Source organism: Megascapheus bottae, chromosome X, assembly GCF_031878675.1.
Source record: "Megascapheus bottae isolate mThoBot1 chromosome X, mThoBot2.hap1, whole genome shotgun sequence".
NCBI lineage: Eukaryota > Metazoa > Chordata > Mammalia > Rodentia > Geomyidae > Megascapheus > Megascapheus bottae.
The window spans coordinates 83,764,482-83,792,201 of NC_143547.1; the positions used below are offsets into that span (position 1 = coordinate 83,764,482).

Consider the following 27,720-nt stretch of genomic DNA (forward strand, 5'->3'; position numbering starts at 1 on the left):
CTTATTATTTATGAGCGAGTCTAACCATGTAGCCCAAGATGGCTTCAAATTCACAATCCTCTTGCCTTAGTCTTTTTTGTTGTTGTTGTTGGTTGTGGGGCTTGAACTCTGGGCCTAGGCACTGTCCCTGAGCTCTTCAGCTCAAGGCTACCACCCTACCACTGGAGCCACAATGCCACTTCCCATTTTTCAGTGGTTAATTGGAGTTGAGTCTCACAGTCTTTAGTGCCTGGGATAACTTTGAATTAGGATCCTCAGATCTTAGCCTCCTGAGTAGCTAGGATTACAGGCATGAGCTACTGTGCCCAGCGGTGAATGTTTGGATCATAGGCATGCATGCATGTCCACTTTCCTTAAGCTGTAATTTAATTTAAAGTTGTATGTGTGTGGTGGCTTATGCCTGTAATCTTAGCTACTCAGGAGATTGAGAACTGAGAATCATGAAAACTAGAAGACTGTTACCTGCAATTATTTAGCCAAAAACTGAGGTGAAGATGTGGCTCATGTGGTAGACTTCTAGCCATGAGGAAAAAAAGCCCAATGACAATGCAAAGCCCTGAATTCAAGCCCAGTACTGTCACCAAAGAATGTTCTTTTTTTTCCTTTTTTCTGTTTTTCTATTAGTCCTATAATTTTAAATTTATCTATAATCGCAAATCCCTAGATTGGTTATTTCATAATAGAAGAATATTGGGAGGAAAGCAGCTGCCAGTGGCCACTATTCTTAATATAGTTCCATAGGAAGAACTCAACAAAGTTTTCACTGCAGCATTGGGCTTCATCAGCTCTACTTAAAAAAATTATTGGACTTGGAATGTGGCCCAGTGATAGAATGCTTGCTTTGCATGCATGAAGCCCTGTGTTTGATTCTTTCATACCACATAAACAGAAAAAGCTGGAAGTGATGCTTTCCCTCAAATGGTAAGAGCTCTAGCCTTCAGCAAAAGAAGCTTAGGGACAGTACCCAGGCCCTGGGTTCCAGCACTGGGAATAGCAAAAAACCCTGATTTACCAAGAAGGGTTTTGTTTAAAAAGATCAAATGGGATGATAGATGTACACCAGCATATCCAGGACTCTTTTTTTTTTTGAGATGAGTCCTAGAAAGTTTTGCTTTGGCTAACCTTGAAGGTATGATCCTCTTCATCTCTGCCTACTGAATTGCTGTGATGATAGTCTACCACCCCTAGCTATTGTTTGAGATGGGTCTCTTGAACTTCTACCTCAGGCTGGACTCAAATCACAGTCCCTCTCCATTTCTGCCTCCCAAGTATTTAGGATTATAGACATAAGACAGCAGCAGATTGACTTTTGTAATGTTTATATGAAATGTATACAGAATGATATCTATGATTATTAACTAAGCTCTGCATGCTGCAAGTTAACATTTCCTATTTGTTTTTGTTGCTTTGTCTTTATTTTCCCTTTAGCATTTATATTTCATTATTCCCTTATCTATTTACTTCCTGTATCCACTACTAAATTTTATACCACATTTATATTTCGTTGTTAAAAAAACTGAGTTCTTTTGTTAAACTCAGGTCTTTGGTTAGCACATCTTCTCCCAAAATAATCAGATTAAATTTATTTAACCCAAAATGGTAAAATGTAGAAACAAGATGTTTTTTCCAGTCCTGGGCTTGAACTCAGGGTCTGAGCACTATCCTTGGACTTTCTCAAGGCTAGAACTCTACCACTTGAACCTCAGCACCACTTCCAGCTTTTTTCTATGCATGTAGTACTGAGGAATCAAACCCGAGTTTTAGTCCATGCTAGGCAAGTGCTCTATCACTAAGTCATACTCCCAACCCCAAAACATGAAGTTTTGTATGTAAATTCTTAGAATTAGGATATGGCTAAAAATCTTCTTATTGCTTATTTCTTTCTAGGAGTAGTGAAGAAGTTCTTACTGCAGAAGATTGTGAAAATGTCTATCATCTGGTTTATTCAGCTCACCGGCCAGTAGCAGTAGCAGCTGGGGAATTTCTCTACAAAAAGTAAATTTGTTATTTTCTAAAGTACATGTTCATAACATTATTTTGATTCACTAGGTATTAAACACACACAACTTAAAAAAATTACTTTATTATCATTGAGGGGTCGCATATACATACAACAGGTAATAAATAACATTTCCTTTTGTACAGTGCCATCTATTTCCTCATTCTCTTCCATTCCCTCCCATCTCCACCCACGAGTTGTATAGTTCACTTTCATCAATGTCCAGTGTGTTCCACGGTTGGACTTTTGCACCCTTTTTCCTTGAGTCATGTGCCTTCTTCCCACCCTGCAGAAGATATTCATGTAAATGTAACATTTACAAGGTAAAGGAAATGGAATCATGGGAAAAAGAAAAAAACACATTAAAAGTCTTTTATTTCCCCCAATCTAAGTAACATAAAAATACTCCATGCAGTAAAAAAAAGGACCCTAAATCTTGTCTACTTAGTAAGAGCATAGCAAAAGAAATTACATAACAGCTACTTAGAATATAACTTCTGGCGTTATTTATATTGTCATAAATTGTTGAATAATATTCTGATGTGTATGTGTATCATGTTTTGTGTAACCATTCATCTTGGCTGTGTAAACATGGTCATGTGAGCATCTTCATGAGATCCTTTTTTGACCTCCTTTGGGTTTATACCCAGCAGAGAATTGTGCACATGACCAGACCAAATATATTCCCATCAACCATCTATACGACTTTTCATTTCTGTATGATTTGGGTTTGCATTTCCCTCATGAGTAGAAATGTTGGGTACATTTTCATGCGTCATGTGATCATTCTTGTGTCTTTTTTTTGCATTCTTGGGCCTATTCATATCCCTTGCCTCTTTTTAAATGAGTTTAATTTTCTTTACTTTTGAATTATTTATCTATCTTCCATTCAACTGAATTTCTTATATATTTGGAGTATTAATCTTTCATCAGATACAGTGTTAGTCAATATTTTCTCCTAATCCATCTGCCTTTTCTTTTGTTGATTTCTTCCATTGGTAGGCAGCTTTGTAATAGAGTCCCATTTGTCTTCCTTTATTTTGGGGGGCCAAAGCTTGTGATAGAACACTAACACCCCCCCCAATCATTGTCACAGTCAAAATTAAAGAACTTTTCTCCTGTTCTCTTCAAAAAAGTCTTTTATTTCCATATCCTAGTTCAGTATATATTTTACATAAACATGAAGAGTTGCTTATGCATTTGAACCTTTGTGATTTTCTTCTAAAACTATCCTCTTTTGGGTATCATTGTACGTGAGTATCTAGAATCCTGTGTAATTTGCCATATCCCAGTACATTTAGACGTAATTTCTGCATATCAGAGACAACATGCTCTGTTTCTCTCTCTGATCTTGGCTGACCTCACTTAACATGATTTGTTCTAGTTCCATATATTTTCCTGCAAATGACATTGTTTTATTCTTTCTACTGGCAATGTAAAATTCCATTGTATATAGGTACCACATTTTTTGGATTTACTATTGTTGGGCATCTGGGCTTTTCCCATATTTTGGCTATCATGAATAGTGTGGCAGTGAACCTGGATAATGCACATATCTTATGAAAACTTTCACTTTACTATATTGCCCCTCTGGTTTCTTTCTTTTCATTTAGATCTTTAAAATCAAACGCATTTTGCCTTTCAAGTACTTTATGTACTTCAATTTAGTAAATACATTGAGTATTTAATACAGTTTGGATTCCAAAAATCCTCCTATAGAGTCTTCAATTTTTTTCTGCTATTTAATTTTCAGATTATATAATATGAACAGTAATGTGACTATCTGATCACAGAAAGTATTCAGGAAATGCTATATGTCATTTACAAAGAACCCTTTGAACCACACAGACTTAGTTTTATTATTTTTAAATGCTCATTTGGGGTTTTTTTTGAAAAAAATGTTAGTATAAAATATCTACAGTTTTCTATAAAAATTTTTGTTACCCAGTATTCTCTTGTTTCTGAGTAAAAACGTCCTGCTATCTAACTCAGTACTATAGAGTAGACTCCTTGGGTCCAAGAAGACGTTGTGTGTGGGAGAACTAAATGCTCAAGATTCATAGAGTTCAAACACAACTGATATAGTGCTCCATCTGACCATTTGAGGAGGCTTCCTCATCAAATGAGTTGCTTAATGTATAATGAGCTTTGTCAAAACCACATATAGTAAACCCATGAAGAAGGCAAGCTTACTATGTAATTAGTTTATCAGTTTCAAGGGACTTAAAAACTCTCAAGACTAGAATGAAAAAAGGTTGTAGCAAATACTTGATGGTTTAATTCTGGATAATTCATCTACCAAGTTATTTTTTTTGTCGGGTCATGGGGCTTAAACTCTGGACCTGGGTACTCCCTGAGCTCTTCAGCTCAAGGCTAATGCCCTATCCCTTGAGCCACAGCGCCACTTCTGGTTTTTGAGTGATCAATTGGAGATAAGAGTCTCATGGACATTTTAGTGTGCTGGCTGGCTTTGCTTTGAACCGGGATCCTCAGATCTTAGCCTCCTGAGTAGCTAGGATTACAGGTTTGAGCCACTGTGCCTGGCATTACCAAGTTCTTTATTACTGCTTTGTTATTATGTCATAGTTAATTGTTTAATAACAAATGCATTTTTCATTTTAGATCATGTATTTTTCTTTGTTCATAGGCTCTTCAGTCGTAGAGATCCAGAGGATGATGGCATAATGAAAAGAAGAGGAAGGCAAGGTCCAAATGCAAATCTTGTTAAGACATTGGTTTTTTTCTTTCTGGAAAGTGAGGTTAGTTTATGTTGTTTAATTACTTTAGATCAGAGAATTTTTGAAATATTATTAAAATGATGTGCCCCTGAAATACCCCACATTGTCACTTTTTTTTTGCCAGTCCTGGGCTTTAACTCAGGGCCTGCACTGTCCTTGGGCTTTCTCAGGGCTAGAGCTCTACCACTTGATCCTCAGCACCACTTCTGGCTTTCTTCTATATATGTGGTGCCGAGGAATCGAACTGGGGTGCTCGTGCACACTAGGCAAGCACTCTACCACTGGGCCAAACTTCCGGCCCCCCCCCCCCACTGTCACTTGAGTGGAATAGAAATCTCCCCACTCCACAATTTTGAAGAATTCTTAAGTCTATGTAGTTCTGGGAGTCGGAAAAACGTGATTTTCAAGATGGTCCTTTTTCCTAGTTTTGTAACCTTGGTTAAGTTACCTATTCATTTAAAGTCTCACTTTCCTAGTAGCAAAGTGTGGAATAATTTCAGCATACATATTGAAATTATGTTGAATAAGTTGGAATTTTGCAGCAATCTTGTATTTCTAGTGCTAAAATCTGCTTGTATGTGTGCATATATATATGTATATGTATATATATATGTGTGAATATCCCCTTTATGTTCATGAAAAGGAAAACACTAATAACAATTTCTAAAAGTGTAGAATGTTTTTACGAATTTTTTGGGGGGGGGAATTTTTTTAAATATATTTTTATTGTAATTAATAGAAGGGTTACATGGTATTTGCCAGATAAATGGTGCCTTAATTCCCACACATTGATACCCTTTCACATGTCGTGGTCCCCATTTCCCTTCCCCCCTCCACCACCCCTCATCTTGTTTTCCCCCGTTCCCTATCCAATTTCAGATAACCAAATACAATTATATCAGGTAACAAAGTGAGATAGTGTAACAATATGAGATAACCAAGGGACAGTAGAAGTGATGAGAGATAACATAGTGCCTTAAGAACAACAATGATTAATTATATGGCTTATGTTTACATCATATTTTAAATGACAAGTTAAACAATTGTTCAAGGAGGAAATCTCTAATTACATTCTCGGGGACTTGGTCTTTAGAACTTAATCAAAATTAGGCTAACGGTTTGTATGTCATAGAAACATCAGTTTATGAAATAAAACGTTATGATTATAGAGTCATAGGTTTTTTTGTCTATATAGTTATGTTTGCATTTCCATTACCATGTCCATTGCTTTGTGTATGCAGTTATTGAGTCCTCGCTCTTGTACACTTTGGATTTAATAACTGCATATTAAGGATACCATGCGCCTTTTGTTCCTTAGGTCTTGACTTGTCTCACTCAGCATGATTCGCTCTAGATAACTTGGTTATACTAAATCCACTAGCACAACAATGTTCATTGCAGCATTATTCACCATAGCAAAGATATGGAACCAACCTAGATGTCCCTCAGTTGATGAGTGGATCAACAAGTTGTGGTATTTGTACACAATGGAATTCTATGCTGCTGTTAGAAAAAACGACATCGCCCCATTTGTTAGGAAATGGAAAGACTTAGAAAAAAATCCTATTAAGTGAAGTAAGCCAGACTCAAAGGAACTTAGGCTCAATGGTTTCCCTCATTTGTCATAATCAGTGGAAACCTTGGGTTCTCCTAGCAGAGATTTGCAATAGAGCAAAACCTAGATACATAAGGCCATATAGTATGACGCTAAATGAAAGGGGGTGGGGGGAGTAGGGGGAGGGTAATGGGTACCAAGACATGTAAAATGGTATCAATGTATGTGAATTAATGCACCTTCTATCTGGCAAATATCATGTAACCCTTTTATTAATTACAATAAAAATATATTAAAAAAAACTTGGTTATACTCGCTCAAGTAAGTTGGGAAGCTACAGAGGCTTAACAGAATGAAGAGAATAATTTGTTTCTAAATCACATTGACAGAATGTATTTCAAATTTTAACATTATTATTCCTTTTCAACTGAGCGAGGCATAATGCTTTATATTAAGTCTGAATAAGCATATAATTTTTTGAAGTATGCTTGTTATATTTTCCAAAATAATTTTTGTGTTAATGTTTTAGTAGTTACTGTAAATAATGTTCAATTTGGCCTAATAAGCTTGAATCATGTATAGCAAGTTAAGGCAGTTTCTTCTCTGTCCCTTCTTCCATTTTACATGAAAATTCAAATCGCTGAGTATTTGTACATGATGCCACCAAACCTATATTCCCTTGAATTGGCTAAGACCACATTGCTCTTTTAAAATTTCAGTTACACGAGCATGCAGCCTATCTTGTGGATAGCATGTGGGACTGTGCTACTGAGCTACTGAAAGACTGGGAATGTATGAATAGCTTGTTGCTAGAGGAGCCACTTACTGGAGAAGAAGGTACAGTTGTTTGTTTGTTTGCTTATTTATTATGATCCTAGGCCTTGAACTCTGGCCCTGGGTGCTGTCACTGAGTTCTTCAATTCAAGGCTACCGCACTACCCTTGAGCCACAGCACCACTTCTGGTTTTTCAGCTACTAATTGGAGATAAGAGTCTTACAGACTTCAGTGACTGGGCTGGCTTTAATCTGCGATACTCAGATCTCAGCCTCCTGAGTACTAGAGTTACAAGCGTGAACCACGCCCAGTTTTTTTAAGCTTTTATTTTATTTTTTTGGTCTTGGGGTTTGAACTTGATGTCTGGGCGCTGTTCTTGTGTACTTGAGCTCTTTTGCTCAAGGCTGGTGCTCTACCATTTTGAGCCATAGTGACGCTTCTAAGGTTATTTAATTATAGCATGTATGTTTCCTAGACACTTTGGAAATACATTTTACTTGTTCTCTTTAGTATATGTGTGTGTTCTGCTTGGAATCGCCACAGCTTCCTACATGTTGGGGATGTACTTTACGCCAGAACCACAACTTCATCTTTGTGTTCTCATATTTATATGTGTATTATACTGAAGTAAGATACAATTGCTGTCAGAATTTAATGTTTTTGTATCTGGGATCATTCTTTGTCAGACACATATTGTTGATAAATTTAGTAAGGTTTCACTTGTTCTCATCTTTTGTGTAATAAATAATGGAATTTTCTTGAGTACGTTAGGTCACGTTCTGTTCATTGACAGAAGAAACTATTACATAACAGTTACAGTTGAGAAAAATAGACTAACTCTGATTTAATTTTTTTTAGCATTAACAGACAGACAAGAAAGTGCTCTGATTGAAATAATGCTTTGTACTATTAGACAAGCAGCTGAATGTCATCCTCCTGTGGGAAGAGGAACAGGAAAAAGGGTATGCCAATGTTTTTCAGTATTCAGAGTTTCATTTCTCTTGTACCAGTATGCTTTGTAAAAGTTCTATGTGTTAAAAGGAAATCTTAAAGCATTTAAAAATTTGAGAAGTTGGCCGGGAATTTGGCCTACTGGTAGAGTGCTTGCCTAGCATGCACGAAGACCTGAACACTGTCTTTGGGCTTTCTCAAAGTTAGAGCTCTACCACTTGAGCTACAGTACCACTTCAGATTTTTTTTCTACGTATGTGGTACCAAGGAATTGAACCAGGGTCTTCGTGCATGCTAAACTCTCTGCCCCTGTCCTGTTTCTTTTTAAATTATTTATTTATTTATTTATTTATTTATTTATTTATTTATTTATTTATCTATCTATTTTTGCAGTGTTCAGTATTGAACCCAGGACATTGTGCATTCTTGGCACATGTTTTGCAATGAGCTATACCCCTATTTTGACAATTTTTTTTGCCAGTCCTGGGCTTGAGCTCAGGGCTTGAACTCTGTCCTTGGACTTTCTCAAGGCCAGAGCTCTACCACTTGAGCCCTAGCACCACTTCCTGTTTTTTTCTATGTATGTGGTACCAAGGAATTGAACCTGGGTCTTTGTGCATGCTAGGCAAGCACTCTACCACTAGGCCAAACTCCCGGCCCCTGACTTTTTTTTTAAAAAAAGTTTCTTTCTAATTCCTGGTAGTAACTTAATTATTTTGAATATATAAGACATGTTTTATTTTACACAGCCTAGATTAAGTTGAAAATGTACTTAATCTCATGTTTAAGTTCCAAAACCACAGCTAGGCACTGGTAACGCCTTCCTCCTAGCATACTCAGTATGCTGAGATCTGAGGATCATGGTTCAGAGCCAGCCAGGGTAAGAAAGTCTGTGAGACTCTTATCTCCAATTAACCACTAGAAAACCAGAAATGGCACTGAGGCTCAACATGGTACATCACTAGCCTTGATTTGAAGAGCTCAGTGACATCACCAGAGCCCAGAGTTCAAGCCCAATGACTGACCCTCCGAAAAAAGTTCCAAACCGACAAATTATAGTTAAATACTTTGATCTCCATCCAAAGGTAGAGTTGGTTAATCTAATTGAACATCAATTTTCCTTATAGGACTATTTATTTGTTATTTCTTTTTTTTTTTGCCAGTCCTGGGCTTGAGCTCAGGGCCTGAGCACTGTCCTTGGACTTTCTCAAGGCTAGAGCTCTACCACTTGAGCCTCAGCACCACTTCCGGCTTTTTTCTATGTATGTGGTACCGAGGAATCGAACCTGGGTCTTAATGCATGCTAGGCAAGCACTTTAACCACTAGGCCAAACTCCCAGCCCAATTATTTCTTATTTTTTAATATAAGTAAGTTATTCACTTTTTTCATTTTTGTGATTGAAGTTTTACAGTAGGAATATTTGGGTGATGTGGTACATTTCTATCATGCCAGTATCCAGAAACCGGAAGCAGGAAGATATCATGAGTTGGAAGCCAACCTATGTGACTTAGCAAAATCTTTTATTAAGAATTTCTTTTTTGTATCCAGCATTTAAAATACAGCGTTAAGGGATATTAATGTGTGAGAATTAATAATGCACCTTCTATCTGGAGAATATAACAGTAACCCCTCTACATTAAAATAAAACATTATAAAAAATTAAATACAGCTTTATTACTTTGTGGGTACATTAAGTAAAGTTTTCAATTAATAACAGGATTAGTAAATATTAATGTAAATCTGTTACTTTAGGTACTCACAGCAAAGGAGAAGAAGACTCAGTTGGATGACAGGACAAAAATCACTGAACTTTTTGCTGTAGCTCTTCCTCAGTTATTAGCAAAAGTAAGTTTGTCAGTAACAATGTCACTAAAAATTAAAGATGTTTTTTTCCAAATGTCTCAGAATATTTTAATGCTTACTTAAAATAATTATGTTTCTCATGATCTTTCTATTTCAAAGTATTCAATAGATGCGGAAAAGGTTACTAACTTGTTGCAATTGCCTCAGTATTTTGATTTGGAAATATATACCACTGGACGATTAGAAAAGGTAAGATATTTTTTGTGTATAAAATAACTTAAAGCCAAGCTCTGGTGGCTCATGCCTGTAATCCTGGCTACTCAGGAAGTTGAGATCTGAGAATTGTGGTTCGAAGCCAACCTGTGTAGGAAAGTCCATGAGACTCTAATCTCCAGTTAACCACCAGAAAACCAGAAGTTGAACTATGGCTCAAAATGGTAGAGTTCTAGCCTTGAGCAAAAAGGATGTTCAGGGACAGCACCCAGGCCCTGAGTTCAAGCTCCATGACTGATTTAAAAAAATAAAAAATAAAAAAACAAAAAAAACCCCAAAACAAAAAAAAGAACTTTGAAGAAAAATTTCATTTTGCCGTATCATAACATGTTTATATTTTAAAACTTTTTAAATTTTTTAATTTTTTTATATTTTAAAAATATTTTAGCATGAGAGAAAGCCTATATTTATTTGTCTTAAATATTTTAAGAGAATAGTACTTAGATTTGCCATTTGCTTTTTTTTAGTTGAAAAAATTCTTATTCTTTCAACTTTTTTTTTGTTAGTTGGGGGACTTGAACTCTGGGCCTAGCATTGTTCCTGAGCTCTTCAGTTTAAGGCTATCACCCTACCCCTTAAGCCACAGTGCTACTACCATTTTTCTGGTTGTTCATTGGAGATAAAGATCTGAGAATCATGGTTCAAAGCCAGCCCAGGCACTAAAGTTGGTGAGACTCTTATCTCCCATTTGCATTTTATTCATAGACATTGTGTGACATTGTCACTGTTAATTTATAAACACTGTCTAACTGGATTAAAGAATCAAGAGCAAAATCAGCTAATATTCATTAAACACTTCAATATATTACAGAAATTATTATAAACTATATGTAACATTCAGACCAAAGCCCTATGGAGGTAATAGTAGTCCCATTAAAGTTGAGGAAATAAGTATGACTGAACATATGTAAAGTGTATGTGCTGTGTCATAAACTTACTATGCTTGAAAACTTACACTGTTACGATATACTCAACACCTATTATATGTACCTCAATGGCCCTTGCACATGCTAAATACATACTAAAGTATTTGTATATATATACTTCAAGACATAAACCCTAGTTTTTACTCAAAGGTATTTTATTTTATAGCATTTGGATGCCTTACTGCGTCAGATCCGAAACATTGTAGAGAAGCACACTGATACAGATGTTTTGGAAGCATGCTCTAAAACTTACCAAGCACTCTGTAATGAAGAGTTCACAATCTTCAACAGAGTAGATATTTCAAGGAGTCAACTGATTGATGAATTGGCAGATAAATTTAACCGTCTTCTTGAGGATTTTCTGCAAGAGGTATGTATTAATTTTAGTATTTTGACAGTTTGGACTTTCCCCTTCAGTCTTGATGATGATCTAGCAGATGTTAAAATCATGCCCAGGGTGTGTGTGTTTGGGGGTAGGGAGTGTGCACATGTGCGTATTTGTGTGTGTGTGTGTGTGTGTGTGTGTGTGTGTGTGTGTGTGTGTGTGTGTGTGTGTGTGTGTGTGTGTGTGTGTGATGTTCCTGGGACTTGATCTTCATGTCACGGGATTACAGGTATAAGCCACTTGTGCCTCACTGTACTCAGGTTTATTATTCTGTGAGCCATCAAGCTACTGGTATTCCTCCACCAAAAATGGAAAAGTGGTATGAATCTATGGGAGAGTTGGAAACAGAACTAGAAATTTTTCTTTGATTTAAAGAAGTGAATTGGACAAATTCCTGGTTTTAGTTAGAGAAAGAGCCTCCTCAGGAATAGAATATTAATGGAACACAAAAATAGGGCTAGTAAGAGACCAAGTAAGGGATTTTTTAGTGTTTACTCAGTGTGGATGACCAAAAGGCCATCATTGTTGTGTTCACTATGCCATAACCTTAATAAGTTGCTACTACGTGGCCATTGTTGGTTTTGAACTTTTCTGTGTTGTACTGTTGTATCTTCTTCAAAAGGTTTTAGACTATTGATAATCAAATGCACTTGTATTATACTGTTTTTTTCCCCGAAATACTTCTGTACCTCTTTTAAAAAAAATTTGCAGTCAGTTGTAGGGCTTGAACTCAGGTGTCTGAGTACTGTCCTTTTGGTTTTTGAGTGATTAATTAGCTATAAGAATATCATGAGGACTTTTCTGCCTGAGCTTACTTCGAACTGTGAGACTCAGATTTGATAGGTGTGAGCCATCTGCACCCACCTCTTTTTTTTTGTTTTGTTTTCTTGGTCAGTTGTGGGGCTTGAATCTGGGCCCAGATGTTGTTTCCGAGCTCTTTAGCTCAAGGCTGCTGCTCTACCCTTTGAGCCACAGCACCACTTCTAATTTTCTAGTGGTTAATTGGAGAAGACAGCCTCACAGACTTTCATGCCTTGGCAGTCTTTAATCCAGTCCTCAGATCTCAGCCTCCTGAGTAGCGAGAATTACAGCTATGAGCCACTGGCACCTGGCTTTTTGTTTTGAGTTTTTGTTTTAAATTTTATTTTGTTGTAAAGGTGATGTACAGAATAAGTAGGGCAATAAATACGTTTTGAACAGTGTTATTCTGTCCCTCAGTTTCCCCTCACCTCCAATATAGCGTCTAGCTTGGTTCGCCGTTTGTTCCACCTTTTCTTTGATTTCCCCTTCCTTTTCCCAAATCAGAAACAGTGGCCATTGGGAATGAACCAGAGGAGAAAAAAATGAAAGACAAAAGAAATAACTGTAAACAATACACTAAAAAAACCCTTCATTTCCATATTGTGGAGATCATTTCAATTAGCACTATTTTATATGGTTATATGTAGATAGCTGTTAGGCTATTGTGACCACTGCTAGGACTACCTTAGACATATACTAATGACTACAAATGAGGGAAAGGAAACCATGGAGCCTGTATTTCTTTGGGTCTGCCTTATTTCAACTCTTTGTACCTTTTAATAAATGGGAATAAAATCAAAAGCTGTAGCTTTTTCCCAGTGGCTGTTGCCTATAATCATAGCTGTTCAGGAGGCTGAGATCTGAGAGTCAGGGTTCAAAGCCTGACTATGCAGGAAAAGTCCATATCTCCAATAAACCACCCAAAAGCCAGAAATGGAGCTGTAGCTCAAGTGGTATAGCAAAGGCTCAGGGACAGTGCCCTTGCCCTTTGTTCAAGCCCTAGGACTAACACCAAAGGGGAAAAAAATCAAAAGGTGTAGCCATCCAATTATTGTTTGTAGCTTTTTCCATACAACTGCTGTTACTCATGGTATAAAAAAAATCATAAAGATTTTGCAACTTGTTTTATCAAGTTATTTAATGTTGTGTTGCTATATTATTCTAGGCTTGTCAAGTTTTACTAATAGAATGCTTGTACAATTACATTGATGTATAGCTTCCACATTCTAGGTAAAAATTTTAATAATTCAATTGTTGGCTGAATATGATTGTGATTAGGACAAGTTAATTTAGTAAGAAGCCATGGTTTGTTAATTAAGTTTAATTACTTTGAAGCAAAATTAATCTTTAAAAAAAAAAACAAGTTTGCCTTTTGAGAGACCTGGGGTTCGATAGGGTAGATTCAGTAGTATTTAAGCAATTTTATGTTTAATATACTAAGACTCAATGATTTTTTTATGCTTGCTACCCTGTATTGAAAAAAATGTGAGAATTATTGATGTACAGCATACATACTAACATTTGTAGATATTATTCAGAGGCTTTCATCTATTTATTTGGGACTGGTTTTGTTAAATCTTTTTCAGGAGCACTATGATTAGTTTACTTAAGTTTTATCCTTTATGTGCTATCTTTTTATGATTGCTTTCATGTAATCTAATGTCTTTTCCTTTACTGTCATATTGCATTTATTCATTTCTTAACTTTTTTTGGCCTGTTCTGGGGCTAGAACTCAAGGTCTGGGCATTGTTCTTGAGCTTTCTCAAGGCTAGCACTTGACCCTTGAGCCACAGTGCCACTTCAGTTTTTTTTCTGTATATATGATACCAAGTAATTGAACCCAGGGCTTTATGCATGTTAGGCAAACACTTTACCACTAGGCCACACTCGTGGCCTCATAGTGCATTTTACTACCAGTAAATGTAGATACCTTTGTATCAACATTCTCTAATAGAAAAAGGAGCAGTGGAGGCAAGGCTCAGTTGGTAGAGCATCTGCTAATGACTAGAAAGCAAGTTCCACTTTGAGTCCTTTCTTGGACCACAGAGAAGAATATCATTTCGTTTTTCTCTGGGGGCACATTGTGGCTCTGTAAGTTTGGCCAGATCTAGTGTATGATGAAGATAATTTGTGCTTGTTGTTACTTATTATTCATTTCTCAAGTTATTATACCATTTTACTACTGTAGTATTTTTTACTTCAGTGGTCCGTATGTGTACTTGATATTCATAGGGTGAAGAACCTGATGAAGATGATGCATATCAAGTGTTGTCTACGTTGAAGAGGATTACTGCTTTTCACAAGTAAATTGAACCTTTTAGATTTTGCTTTCTTAAAATTATGGCAATCAACTTGTGTATTTTGCAGTTTATAATGTTTTCAAATTATTTGCTGGATTTTTTTTTAGGTTTTCAAAAGAAAGTACTTGTAGACTCATTTTGAATTTGAGAGTGTCTGAAAACTATAATACTCTTTAAATAGATACTTTGTTGTAGTGGCATGTTAAGATGCTCACTGTATATACTTTGGTAACATTCTGCTAAAACTGAAGTCCAAAGTGATGAGGATGATGATTACTATCTAATACAACTTTTCTTTTTTTGCAGTGCTCATGATCTTTCAAAATGGGATTTGTTTCCTTGTAATTACAAGCTCTTGAAAACAGGAATTGAAAATGGAGATATGCCTGAGCAGGTTTTTATTTACTTTTATGTTTCATATATATAGTTTTGAGAGTAAAGGCTTGTGACTTAAAGTTTACTTGTATTCTCTTGGTTCTTTATTACAGATTGTTATTCATGCACTGCAATGTACTCACTATGTAATCCTTTGGCAGCTTGCAAAGATAACTGAAAGCAGCTCTACAAAGGTGTGTGGTAGTTCAGCATTGTTTTTATCGCATTAAATATCATTCATGTATATCAGCAAACTTGCATACTTTTAATGAGGCCATTCTTCAATAACATCTTGCTTGTTTTGATTCTAGTATGTGTACAGGTGAACGTTAAACAGTTTCTAGTTTGATGTGTATTTTGTAAAATAGCACCAATGGTTAAATATATTCTAAGGTTATTTACATATGAAGTTAATATAATTCCTAGAACTGGTCACTAAACAGAAAAATAGAATTTTATAAATCATGATGAAGAATTTTCAAACAAGTAGATCTGTTGGACTATAAGTCTTTTTTTGTGGCTTATGGGGCTTATGGGAACTCTGCCTGGGTGCCTGGGCATTGGCCCTGAGCTCTTCAGCTCAAAGCTACCACCCTACCCTTGAGCCAAGCCCCACTTCTCATTTTCTAGAGGTTAATTGGAGATGAGAGTCCTAGGTTCTTTTGTGCCCACTGTCTTTGAACCTTGATCCTCAGATCTCAGCCTCCTGAGTAGCCACTGTCCCTGAGGTTTTGTGCTCAAGGCTAGGTAGGACTCTACTACTTGAACCACAACTCTACTCTTCCAGTTTTTGATAGCTAATTAGAGATTTGTTTGGTGACTTTCTTTCTAGATCTGGCTTTGAATCACAGTCCTCATCTCACCCTCCTGAGTAGTTAGTATTACTGTTGTGATCCACCAGTTTTTGGCAGGACTACTTTTATATAAGTTCTAGTTATAATAATCTTCCTAACATTCATTTATTTGGCATGTAGTATCAAAAGTTGGGCCAAAATTTGTGACTTAAGTAAGCTAATGTGATTGAGCTTTACAGATAATTTTATATTTAACAAATGGGTAGATTCAGTGTTTTAATGTACATTTAAAAGGCATTTTTGAAGGTTTAGTTACTACTATAAAACTTGATTTTTTTACTTCTCTGCTTTTTAAGAATTAGATTTTTTTCCAAATAAGAAAGATGTTAATTTTTTAAATAGTGAAGTGAACACACAATGTATATTTTTACTTACTCTTTAATCATTCTGAGCTGGTTACTTTTGGGTAAAGATAGCAATCTCTATTGACTGGGAGTGTGTACTAGCAGTAGAGTGCTTGCCTAGCATACCCCAAGCCCTGGGTTCAATTCTTTGGTACTACACACAGAAGTGACGCTATGGCGCAAGTGCTAGCCTTGACAAAGCTCAAGGACAGTGCTCAGGCTGTGAGTTCAAGTACTAGGATTGGCAAAAAAAAATAACAATGTATAGTCATTTATCTATTTTAAAGGAATGATCACTTTGGACATAATTATTTAATATCTGATATGCATTAGGTTGCATTTTGGTGAGGTTTATAAGAAAAATAATGTTTTACTACTTATTAAAGACATTTAAATCAAACTACTAGTAGAATTAATATAATTATGTGGCAATGTATTCTGTTACTTAAAATGTCTTAAATGCTGGTTCAGTTGTTTATATAGTATTTTAAATTGCTAATGTTAAACTTTTTCAAGGAGGACTTACTGCGCTTAAAAAAACAGATGAGAGTATTTTGTCAGATATGTCAGCATTACTTGACCAACGTGAATACTACTGTTAAAGAACAGGTTAGTAATTGCTATAGGTCTTTTGTTAGCAATCCTAATAAAATAGAAGCTGCCTAAAACATTTAAATAATACAAAATTTTGGGTTAATCTCATATTGTTACTGTATCTGACTTTATTACCTGGTATATTGTACATACGCTTATTTGTTTATTTGAAATAGGAAAGGAAGGGGGAAAAACATGATGATTGGGAGGGGTTAGGGGCAGGGAAACGGGGACAAAAACATGAGAAGGGGTATCAATGCGTGAGAAGTAATGCACCCACTACCTGGTGAATGCAACTGTAATCCCTCTATACATTACCTCGACCATAAAAAAATTAAAAAAAAAACAAAAAAATTGCCTGGTATGTGATACCTATTTAGATTTCTCTTAGAGACCATATATGAAGAAGAGTACCAGAGACGTTTTATTTGCATTCTAATACTCATGATTTTCTCCTTAGTATTCTTTTTCATTTAGTATCTTTCTTCAAAGATATTAAATTTGTAAATTACTCGCTGTTGGATAATGAGTACTATGAGGAATTTTTGTTCAGTGTGGAGGAAGAGACTAGAGTCAGAAAATTTGTGATTAAGCCCTGACTACATATTCTAGCAGTGTTATAATACTGTATAAAGCACGTCACATTGCTGTAAATGAATAAAAGAATACTTGTGAAATTACTTTTTGCACATACTAATAGTCATTGTTACAGAACTAAAGTTCTCAATTTTAAAATTTTAGAGAATAGTACATGTTTTTTTTTAGTTTAAATGTAGGAAGTTGGTTTTATTTCTGTGCTAATATACATATTTTAAACATACGTTGTTTTGTTTAAAAAAAAAACCTTATAACATGCTTTACTTCATTTTAATAGGCCTTCACTATTCTGTGTGATATGTTGATGATCTTCAGCCATCAGATTATGTCAGGAGGTCGTGACATGTTAGAGCCATTAGTTTATACTCCTGATTCTTCATTACAGTCTGAATTGCTCAGCTTTATTTTGGATCATGTCTTCATTGAGCAAGATGATGATAGTAATAGTGCAGGTAATTTTATTATTATGTTCTTAAGTTTCTGTGCCCATTGTAAGTCACATTAAGTAAAAATGTACAATATTGTGCCACAATATATTTTGGGTTTTTTTTTTAACATTTTTTAATTAAATAATTTATTAACATTGATTTTTACATCATATTTCAAATGCCGTGTTTAACAAACAAGTATTCAAGAAGAGGATCTCTATATACAATCACTGGCACTTAGATTTTAGAACATAATATAATCAAAATTAGGCTGAGGGTTTGTATGTTTTAGATACGTATTAATCTATATAATAAAATATTATGTCTTTTTTTCCAGTCCTGGGCTTGAACTCAGGGCCTGAGCACTGTCCTTGGACTTTCTCAAGGCTAGAGCTCTACCACTTGAGCCTCAGCACCACTTCCGGCTTTTTCTATATATGTGGTACCAAGGAATCGAACCCGGGTCTTCGTGCATACTAGGCAAGCACTTTAACCACTAGGCCAAACTCCCGGCCCTAAAATATTATGTCTATAGCATGTTTGGTTTTTTTTTTTTTTTGCCAGTCCTGGGCTTGAGCTCAGGGCATGAGCCTTGTCCTTGGACTTTCTCAAGGCTAGAGCTATACCACTTGAGCCTCAGCACCACTTCCGGCTTTTTTCTATGTATGTGGTACCGAAGAATTGAACCCGGGTCTTCGTGCATGCTAGGCAGGCACTCTACCACTAGGCCAAACTCTTGGCCCCTATAGCATGTTTTTAAAGCATGAAAACAGGTATGCATTCTAATACATTGTAATTTTCTGGTAACATTGCAAGTACAAGTGTGATTTTGAATATAGATGGCTTTTTTGTTTATTTATTTTGATTTTTATTTTGCTAGTCGTGGGGCGTGAGGCCTGGGTGCTGTTCCTGAGCCTCTCTGTGTTCAAGCATAGTGCTCTACCACTTGAGCCACAGCACCACTTCTGTATTTTTCAGAGTACTCTATTGGTGATAGAGTTGGGTTAGCTTTGAATCATGATCCTCAGATCGCAGCTTCCTAGGTAGCTAGGATTACAGGCGTGATCCATCGGCACCCACCTGACTGTAGAGTTTTGAGTGATACCTCTGCTTATCATTGACTTTGGTTTTGTATGTCTGATTTGTAGTCACTTCATAGAACTGTGAGGATTAAGTAAAACTGAGCAAAGAAACTATAATAGCATTTGGATATATCATAGGTCTTGATTCAAATCCTTCATCTCTGTAGTAATCCCTGTAGTTGACCAGTTAGAGGCCTTTGGAGGAAAATAAAATACTTTAGTTTTTTTGTTGTTGTGCATTTGTGTATACATTTTTATGTTTTGAGTATTTAAATAGTTTGATTGTGGCCGAGAGCATGGCCTAGTGGAAGAGTGCTTGCATGAAGCCCCAGGTTTGATTCCTTGGTACTACATATACAGAAAAACAAAGCCAAAGTGGTATTGTTGCTCATGTAGCAGAGCTCTAGCCTTGAGAAAAACCCAACGATAATGCCCTGAGTTCAAGCCCCAGGACTGGAAAAAAAAGTTGAAAAATAGTTCGATGTTTTTTTGGGGGATGGTCATGGGGCTTGGACTCTGGGCCTGGGCACTGTCACTGAGCACTTCAGCTTAAAGCTACTGTCCTTCCCCCTGAGCCCCAGAGCCACTTCCGGTTCTCCTGTGGTTAATTGGAGATAAGAGTCTCAAGGTCTTTAGTGCCCAGGCTGGCTTTGAACCGTGATCCTCAGATCTCAGCCTCCTGAGTTGCTGGGATTACAGGCATGAGCTACTGTGCCCAGCTAATAGTTTGATTCTTGATTGTTAGAAAATAGTGTAATCCAGAATATTCACAGGAGAATAGTCAACACACATTCTTCTAAGTTTTTCTCCACATCCCAGCTCCATCCAGATTTCTTGCTTATATGTAAGATTTTGGAAAAACAGGCAATTCTTATTGACTTCTTCATTTATGTCTGTCTGTCTGTCTGTCTGTCTGTCTGTCTGTCTGTCTTGGGCCTTGAACTCAGGGCTTTCTCAAACCTAGTGCTCTACCACTTGAGCCATAACACCACCAATTCCAGCTTTTTTTTTAAAAATGTATGGTGTACTGAAGAATTGAACCTGGGTCTTTATGCATGTTAGGCAAGCACTGTACCAGGTCAAACTCCCAACTCCCCCCCCGTCTTTTTTTTTTTTTTTGGTGCTGGTTCTGGAGCTTGAACTCTGGGCCAGGGCAGTGTCCCTGAGTGAACTCTTCAGCTCAAGGCTAGCACTCTACCATTTGAGCCACAGCACCACTTCCCTTAGTGACTGCTTACAGGTTTGTTTTTCATTTGCAATCAAGTAAAACAAAACATCAACATATATCTCATCAATATTATTGTATAAAGATTCTAAATAATGCTAATTCCAGATATAAGCTTATATTACGATAAATAACTTTGTTCTCATCATATACTGAAAAGATTCCAAGAACAGCAACAAACAATCCTGAATAGTCCAAACAATTGTCAAAGCTTCTAACAATATGCTTTGTTTTTTGGTGATAATTTAACATGCTTATTTGTCAGCAGGCAGAATACTTACTAGATGTTATAGGTCAGATAAATTGAGATGCAGTCTCTTTCTCAAGAGTTAAGTTCAATGTGGAAAAGGTATATAAAATAATTGGCAATGTAATTTGATAAGTTAGACATGTACAAAGTAAGGGCTTGTAGAAGAGTTTCTAAGTTGTCTGCATGTTTGGACGATGGTAAACAAGTATTCCTCCTGTTTATGCCTCCCCATACCGTTGCTGGGATGACAGAGACATGCCATTATGCAGAGTCTATTGGTTTGAAATTTGATCTCTGTAACTTTTTGCTTGGATTGCCCTCAAACTGCTATCTTTGATCTGTACTGAATAGCTCAGATTAAGGCATAGGCGCAGATCTCTGGCTTGCTTCTACTTTATAAGTGAAATATATCTTAATCTGGTGGAAGTATATAAGTTATAACATGCTTGTAATGCCCCCTATCATTTATTATTAAATTTAGCTGTACCAGGGTCAGGTATATTTTGAAGAAGTAATCCCATTACTCTTCTTATCTAAATGTAATTGCCATCCTAAATTTGGTGGTTCTCACATTTTTTGCATTTTAATATTTTAAAATGTTACTTGGAATTAACTTTTTTTGCTAATATTTACATAAACAGTATTATGTTGAAGTTTTTTTTGCCTCCTCCTTCCTTTATTTTTTTCTCCTTTCTCCTTTCCTTTCCCTCCTCTTTAAACATTTTTTTTTTGCCAGTCCTGGGCTTGAGCACTGTCCTTGGATTTTCTCAAGGCTAGAGCTCTACCACTTGAGCCTCAGCACCACTTCCGGCTTTTTTCTATGTATGTGGTACCAAGGAATCGAACCCAGGTCTTCATGCATGCTAGGCAAGCACTTTAACCACTAGGCCAAACTCCCAGCCCCTGAACATTTTTTTTGAGATGGGGTTTTATGTAGTCTAGGCTGTCCTTGAACTCCCATTCTCATCACTCATCCTGAGTGCTGACATTATAGACAGATGCCACTATATCTCAATTGTTTTATCCCATAGAGCCAGTATTTTTGTAATTTAATTTGTACTATGTGTTTATAGAAAAATTATTTTACAATACCTTTCCCTTAAAAGACTTCAGCACAGTTTATATTATCAAATAATTACAAACGTTTTCCTATCAGAAATGTCTATGCTCTCAAAAACTGTGTGGTCTACATCTCATATCGTGAATAAGAGCAGACAAATTATTATTTTAAGACTATATATAAGCTATTCTAACATAATATTTAACAGCTATTGAAAGTATGTGTAAGTAAGAGTTGGAGGTGAGGAAAGGTGAGATCATCCTTTGAAATGGTAAGGAAATACCTCAGGTAGTTGTGAGTTCAGGAGCGAGAACCTTAATCAACAAATGCATTGACAAATCATATGTAGGTAAAGGAAAAGAATATATCAGGTAAATTTAACCTGGATTAGTGAAACATTATTTCCTCTTTTTTACTTATATTCCTGTCCCACTATGTATTCCCATTCCATAGTCACCAAGGAAGAAGTCTTTGATTATTATTTAATATCTGGAAAATATAATTATTAGAATAAATGGAATGTTTTAATTTTAATGTCGTTCTTTTTTCACATTCTCTCATAAAAAGGCCAGAAACAGAAAAAAATGCAAAAATGTTTAAAGGGCTGGTAGCCTGGTCTAGAAGTAGTGTACTTGCCTGGCATGCACAAAGCCCTGGATTCGATTCCCTGGTACCACATACACAGAAAAAGCTGAAAATGGTGCTGTGGCTCAAGTGGTAGAGTGGTAGGTAGGCTTGAGAAAGCTCAAGGACAGTACCCAGGCCCTGAGTTCAAGCTGTAGGACTGACAAAAAATGTTTGATGAAGTAAAATGTAAGATAACTCAATAGTTGTAACTTCTTCTCCAGATGGTCAGCAAGAGGATGAAGCCAGTAAAATTGAAGCTTTGCACAAAAGGAGAAATTTGCTCGCAGCGTTTTGTAAACTAATTGTATATACTGTGGTGGAGATGAATACAGCTGCAGATATCTTCAAGCAGTACATGAAGGTAAAATTGAAACATATAACAGGATAGGTTTATTTTGTATTGTAATGTATAGAGAGGTTACAGTTATATTTGCCAGATAGTAGGTGCATTACTTCTCACACATTGATACCCCTTCTCAGGTTTTTGTCTCCTTTTCCTCCCCTCGCCCCTCCCAGTCATCTTGTTTTCCCCCCTTCCCTTTCCTATTTTAAATAAATAACTAAACATATATACACAATGCCAGGTAACAAAGTCAGATACTGTAACAATATGAGATTAAGGGGCAACAAAAGAGAAGAGAAATAACATAGTACATTAAGAACAATAATGACACAATATAAAGCTCTTGTTTCCATATCCTGGAGATCCTTTCATTTAGTCTCATCCTATATGTTTTTAGGTTTTGTGCTATTGTAGTCCTCTGCTAGGAGAGTCCTAGGTGTGTACTAACTATTACAAATGAAGGAAGCTATTGAACCTATGTTCCTTTGGGTCTGGCTTACTTCACTTAATACAAATGGGGCAATGTCATTCTTTCTGATGGCAGCATAGAATTCCATTGTGTATAAATAGCACATCATCTTGATCCAATCATCTACTGAGGAGCATCTGGGTTGGTTCCATATCTTCGCTATGGTAATTATTGCATCCATGAACATCATTGTTCTACTTGCTTTACCCTTTTGGGTAAACGCCAAGGATTGGGATTGCTGGGTCATAGGAGAGCTCTATGTTTAGTCTTTTGAGGAAACACCATATTGCTTTCCATAGTGGTTGAACTAGTTAATACTCCCATCAACAGTGTAGTAGCGATCCCTCCTGGCCACAACACCACCAGCATCTGTTGTTATTAGATTTCTTTGAACATGGCCATTCTAATTGTACTGAGGTGGAATCTCAAAGTTGTTTTGAGTTGCATTTCTTTGTTTTTTAATTTTTTTTGCCAGTCCTCGGGCTAGAACTCAGGGCCTGAACACTGTCCTTGGGCTTTCTCAAGGCTAGAGCTTTACCACTTGAGCCACACCACCACTTCTAGCTTTTTCTATGTATTTGGTACTGAGGAATCGAACCCAGGTCTTCGTGCATGCTAGGCAAGCACCTTTCCCACTAGGCCAAACTCTTGGCCCTTGATTTACATTTCTTTTATGGCCAAGGATAGTTTTTTTTTCCTCTTTTTTTTATTGTAATTAGTAAAAGGGTTACATGATATTTGCCAGATAGAAGGTGCATTAATTCACATACATTGATACCCTTTCACATGTCTTGGTACCCATTTCCCTCCCCCCCACACCCCCCCAAGAATAGCTTTTAATCCTTGAAAGAAATAGAAACACTGGATTCTGTGCTTGGTTACCACTTGGATTTAGAAATACTAAATTAACTTGGTAGTATAAAATTTATTTTAAAATGCTTTAAAATTTCTCATAGCTGCACTGCTGTAATCAGTGGGTATATTGATATATGGGTTATTTGCCTTTGGATTATTGGAAACTGCCTGTACTCCTCAGAACTTGGATTTATGATTTAAGGCAACAGGGTGTACATCAACTCTGAGTTGCGCACCAGAGGCCACATTAAGAGTCAGGGGAACTAGGTAGTCATTTAGACTTTGTAACAATGCAGCTTTTGAACTTGAGTCACTCAATAACTTTTGTTCTGTAAATTTCTTGTTCTACTTGGATAGCTAAGGTTTCATTTAGTTCTCTGAGCCTTATGTGATTCACAACAGGGTTATTCATAATTTCATAAACGTTTGTGAGATACTGTGGAAGTTTGAAATAATATTAGAAAGGATTATAAATTAGCTAACATTGGGACCAAATTTGGAAAGATTTTTTTTTTAAAGTTCTTTCTCAAAAAAGGAAACAAGAAAATCCAATTAGGAATGTAGCATTTGCTTTCAAGGAATAAGTATATCAAAACAACTTAATTCTATATTTGGATTATTTTCCTGCACCAAAGAGCCCTATTGAAATTTATCTTGGAATTTATATAATTTAACGTAGTAAATATTCACAATAAGTTATGAAATTATTTAACAAATTTTAAACCTCACATTAGGTATTCTGGGCCTGATTTATTTATGCATTTTGAAATACTATCTTCATTAGGAAAAAATTGTGTATAATAATGTGGATTTTACACATAAGCTTTTTTTTCCCAGTCCTGGGCTTGAGCTCAGGGCCTGAGCACTGTCCTTGGACTTTCTCAAGGTTAAAGCTCGACCACTTTAGCCAGCACCATTTCCGGCTTTTTTTCTATGTATGTGGTACTGAGGATTTGAACCCGGGTGTTCATGCTTGCTAGGCAAGCACTCTACCAGTAGAGGCCAAACTCCCGACATAAGCTTCCTTTTGCATATCATTTATTTTTACTTTCTATAAGCCAAATTAATAAGTTGTAACCTGGCCATGTCCCACATCATCTTTAGCAACAAATCAGTTGTAAAAGTGTTAATTGTCTACCTAGACACATAAGGCCATATAGGATGAGGCTAAATGAAAGGACCTCTACGATATGGAAATAAGAGCTATATAAAGTGTGATTGTTGTTCTTAATGTATTATATTATTTCTCATCTCTTTTGCTATCTCTTGGTTATTCTCATACTGTTAAAGTATCTTACCTTGTTTTCTGGTATATTGTACATATGATTATTTGTTTATTTGAAATAGGAAAGGGAAGTGGGGAAAACAAGATGAGAGGAGGGTATGGTGGGAAGGAAATGGGGACAAAAACATGAGAAGGGGTTGCAATGTGTGTGAAGTAATAGACCTTCTATTTGGTGAATGTATCTGTAACCCCTCTATTAATTACAATAAAAAATATATGAAAAATGTTTATTGTCTAGCTAGTTCATAAAAAGTACTTTATATCGTTTGTATTGTCTTCTGAAACTAAACGTAACCTAATTATCTTCTATACCTCCTTTATTTAATAGGTGTTTTTAACTTTACTGAAGTTACAGATTATGTACTTAAAATGACCTTAAGATTTACTGATGTTCTTTTTGTGATCTGTCGCATGTTTAGGAGACTAGCCTAAAATTAGTCTTATTTTTAAATAATTTTAAGAGATAAAGCTCCTAATTCATGCAAATTTCTTTTCTAGTATTACAATGATTATGGAGATATAATCAAAGAAACAATGAGTAAAACGAGGCAAATTGACAAAATTCAATGTGCTAAGACCCTTATTCTCAGTTTGCAGCAGGTGAGTATGAGCTTTAGCTAATATAATTTACACTTATTGGTTAATAAGTAGCAGTTAAAGCTGGACAAAAGGAGCGTGGGTATAGATGTAAAATCTAAAATAATGAACCAAACAAGTAGACCTTAAAGCAGTGTGACTTCTTTTTCATTTGACTAGAAAAGATGGCAAAATGTTTAGCTGTCTACAGTTCATAGGGAACAGATAGGGTAGGCAGTTTGGTAATACATACAAAAATTTGTAATGTGCACACCATTTAAGGTAGAAATTCCAAGATAGAACAAGGCGAAGCTCTAAAAGTTTGTGTACAAAATTGTACATCTAGGGCCGGGAGTTTGGCCTAGTGGTAGAGTGCCTGCCTAGCATGCACGAAGACCTGGGTTCGATTCCTTGGTACCACATACATAGAAAAAAGCCGGAAGTGGTGCTGAGGCTCAAATGGTAGAGCTCTAGCCTTGAGAAAGTCCAAGGACAGTGCTCAGACCCTGAGCTCAAGCCCAGGACTGGCAAAAAAAAATTGTACATCTAACTGAGCTTTACTTTGGAGGGGGGATTTTAGTTTAATTTTATTGTAAAGGTAATGTACAGAGGGGTGATAGTTACATCAAGCTTTTTATAATAGGAAGAAATTATCAATAATTCAAAAGTCATCAATAGAATTTTCAATATAGAGCATGTCTCAGAATTGGCCTTATTATGCATGTAGTATTTAAAATTAAGGTAGTTACATAATTATTTAAGTGCTAAATCACCATAGGGATGAGAAAAAAAGGAAAAGAAACTTCAAAAGTACCCTTATAAAATTTACCCTACTTTTCACTGTATCTGGAAAAATAATCACTAAAATGTTAGTAGTTGTTAGCATGCATTGCTAGATTTCAAGTGAATTTTACTTTTTTCTTTATGCATTTTGTGTATTTCTAAACTTGTTTTAGAAAACAATATATGAGTGTTTTTGTTTTTGTTTTTGTTTTTGTTTTGGTGAGTCATGGGGCTTGAGCTTGCCCTAGGTTCTGTCCCTGAGCTCTTCAGTTCAAGGCTACTGCCCTACCCCTGGGCCTGGACATTGTCCCTGAGTTCTTCAGCTCAAGGATACCACCCTGCACATCCAAACCCCACTTCTCATTTTCTAGAGGTTAATTGGAGATGAGTCTCATATCCTTTTGTGCCTGTGCTGGCTTTGAACCTTGATACTCAGATCTTAGCCTCCTAAGGAGCTAGGATTACAGGCGTGAGCCACCACGCCCAGTGAGTTTTATAACTATAAGTTTGTTTTGTTTTAGTAGTGGGAAGGCAGGCTTACCAGGTTAAAGGTGTAGAATACATTTCCCTTCAGAGATCAAATTTGCATACAAAACATATTTTAATACATTTCAGTTTGTTGAAGTTGGTGTTTTATTTGTTTGGGGGCAATACTGAGGATTGAACTTGAGGTCTCCTTTTCAGACAGGTGATATACCACTTGAGGCATATTTTTTTGCCAGTCCTAGGGCTTGAAATCAGGGTCTGAACACTGTCCTTGGGCTTTCTCAAGGCTAGATCTCTACCACGTGAGCCACAGTACCACTTCCAGGTTTTAGTCCATGTATGTGGCACTGAAGAATCGAACCCGGGTCTTAATACCGTCCCTTGAGCCATAATTTTAACTTCTTTCCCCTTTAGATTATGCTTTAGATAGGGTCTCATATTTCCTCCTGGGGATGGACTCAGACTATACTACTCTTTGCTATGCTTCCCGTATACTGAGTATCATAGTGTACCCCACCACACCTAGCTTTGCTTACTGGACTTTTTTTTTTTTTTTGGCTTGGGAGGAACTAGAATAGAGATCTAATGTCCACTGGGCACCTAGAAATACAAGTATGAGCAGCCATAACCGGCCTTGATGAGCTTTCTTGCTTCTTAGAAAAGCATCAAAATTCTTATTTCAGGCAAGTTGTGCTACCTAGCGGTTGTATGCTTGCTTAGCATGCATGAAGCCCCGGGTTTGGTTCCTTGATAAGATATACACAGGAAAAGCCGTAAATGGTGCTATGGTTCAAGTGGTAGCATGCTACCCTTGAGAAAGTTCAAGGACAGTGCCCAGGCTCTGAGTTCAAGCCCCAGAACTATGTGTGTAGGCATACACGCATACACACACACACACACACATTTTTATTTTGTTGGCAAATTTGAAAAATCATTAAAAATTAATAAAACTTAAGATTTTATAGATTGAGCTTTTAGGT

General features: G+C 36.4%; 1 protein-coding gene across 2 annotated transcripts in view; it reads left to right on the top strand.

Moving 5' to 3' along the window:
- Window positions 1-27,720, top strand: part of Stag2 (STAG2 cohesin complex component) — a 135,063-nt gene that overhangs the window by 81,575 nt on the left and 25,768 nt on the right. For both annotated transcript variants that reach the window (XM_090326370.1, XM_090326371.1), the window contains exons 13-26: window positions 1,888-1,995; window positions 4,647-4,758; window positions 7,012-7,129; window positions 7,926-8,029; window positions 9,772-9,864; window positions 9,982-10,071; window positions 11,188-11,391; window positions 14,440-14,510; window positions 14,814-14,901; window positions 14,996-15,076; window positions 16,597-16,689; window positions 17,549-17,723; window positions 22,165-22,304; window positions 25,394-25,495. In XM_090326370.1, coding sequence (XP_090182496.1) covers window positions 1,888-1,995; window positions 4,647-4,758; window positions 7,012-7,129; window positions 7,926-8,029; window positions 9,772-9,864; window positions 9,982-10,071; window positions 11,188-11,391; window positions 14,440-14,510; window positions 14,814-14,901; window positions 14,996-15,076; window positions 16,597-16,689; window positions 17,549-17,723; window positions 22,165-22,304; window positions 25,394-25,495 — 1,579 coding nt within the window. The remainder of the gene's footprint in view (window positions 1-1,887; window positions 1,996-4,646; window positions 4,759-7,011; window positions 7,130-7,925; window positions 8,030-9,771; window positions 9,865-9,981; window positions 10,072-11,187; window positions 11,392-14,439; window positions 14,511-14,813; window positions 14,902-14,995; window positions 15,077-16,596; window positions 16,690-17,548; window positions 17,724-22,164; window positions 22,305-25,393; window positions 25,496-27,720) is intronic.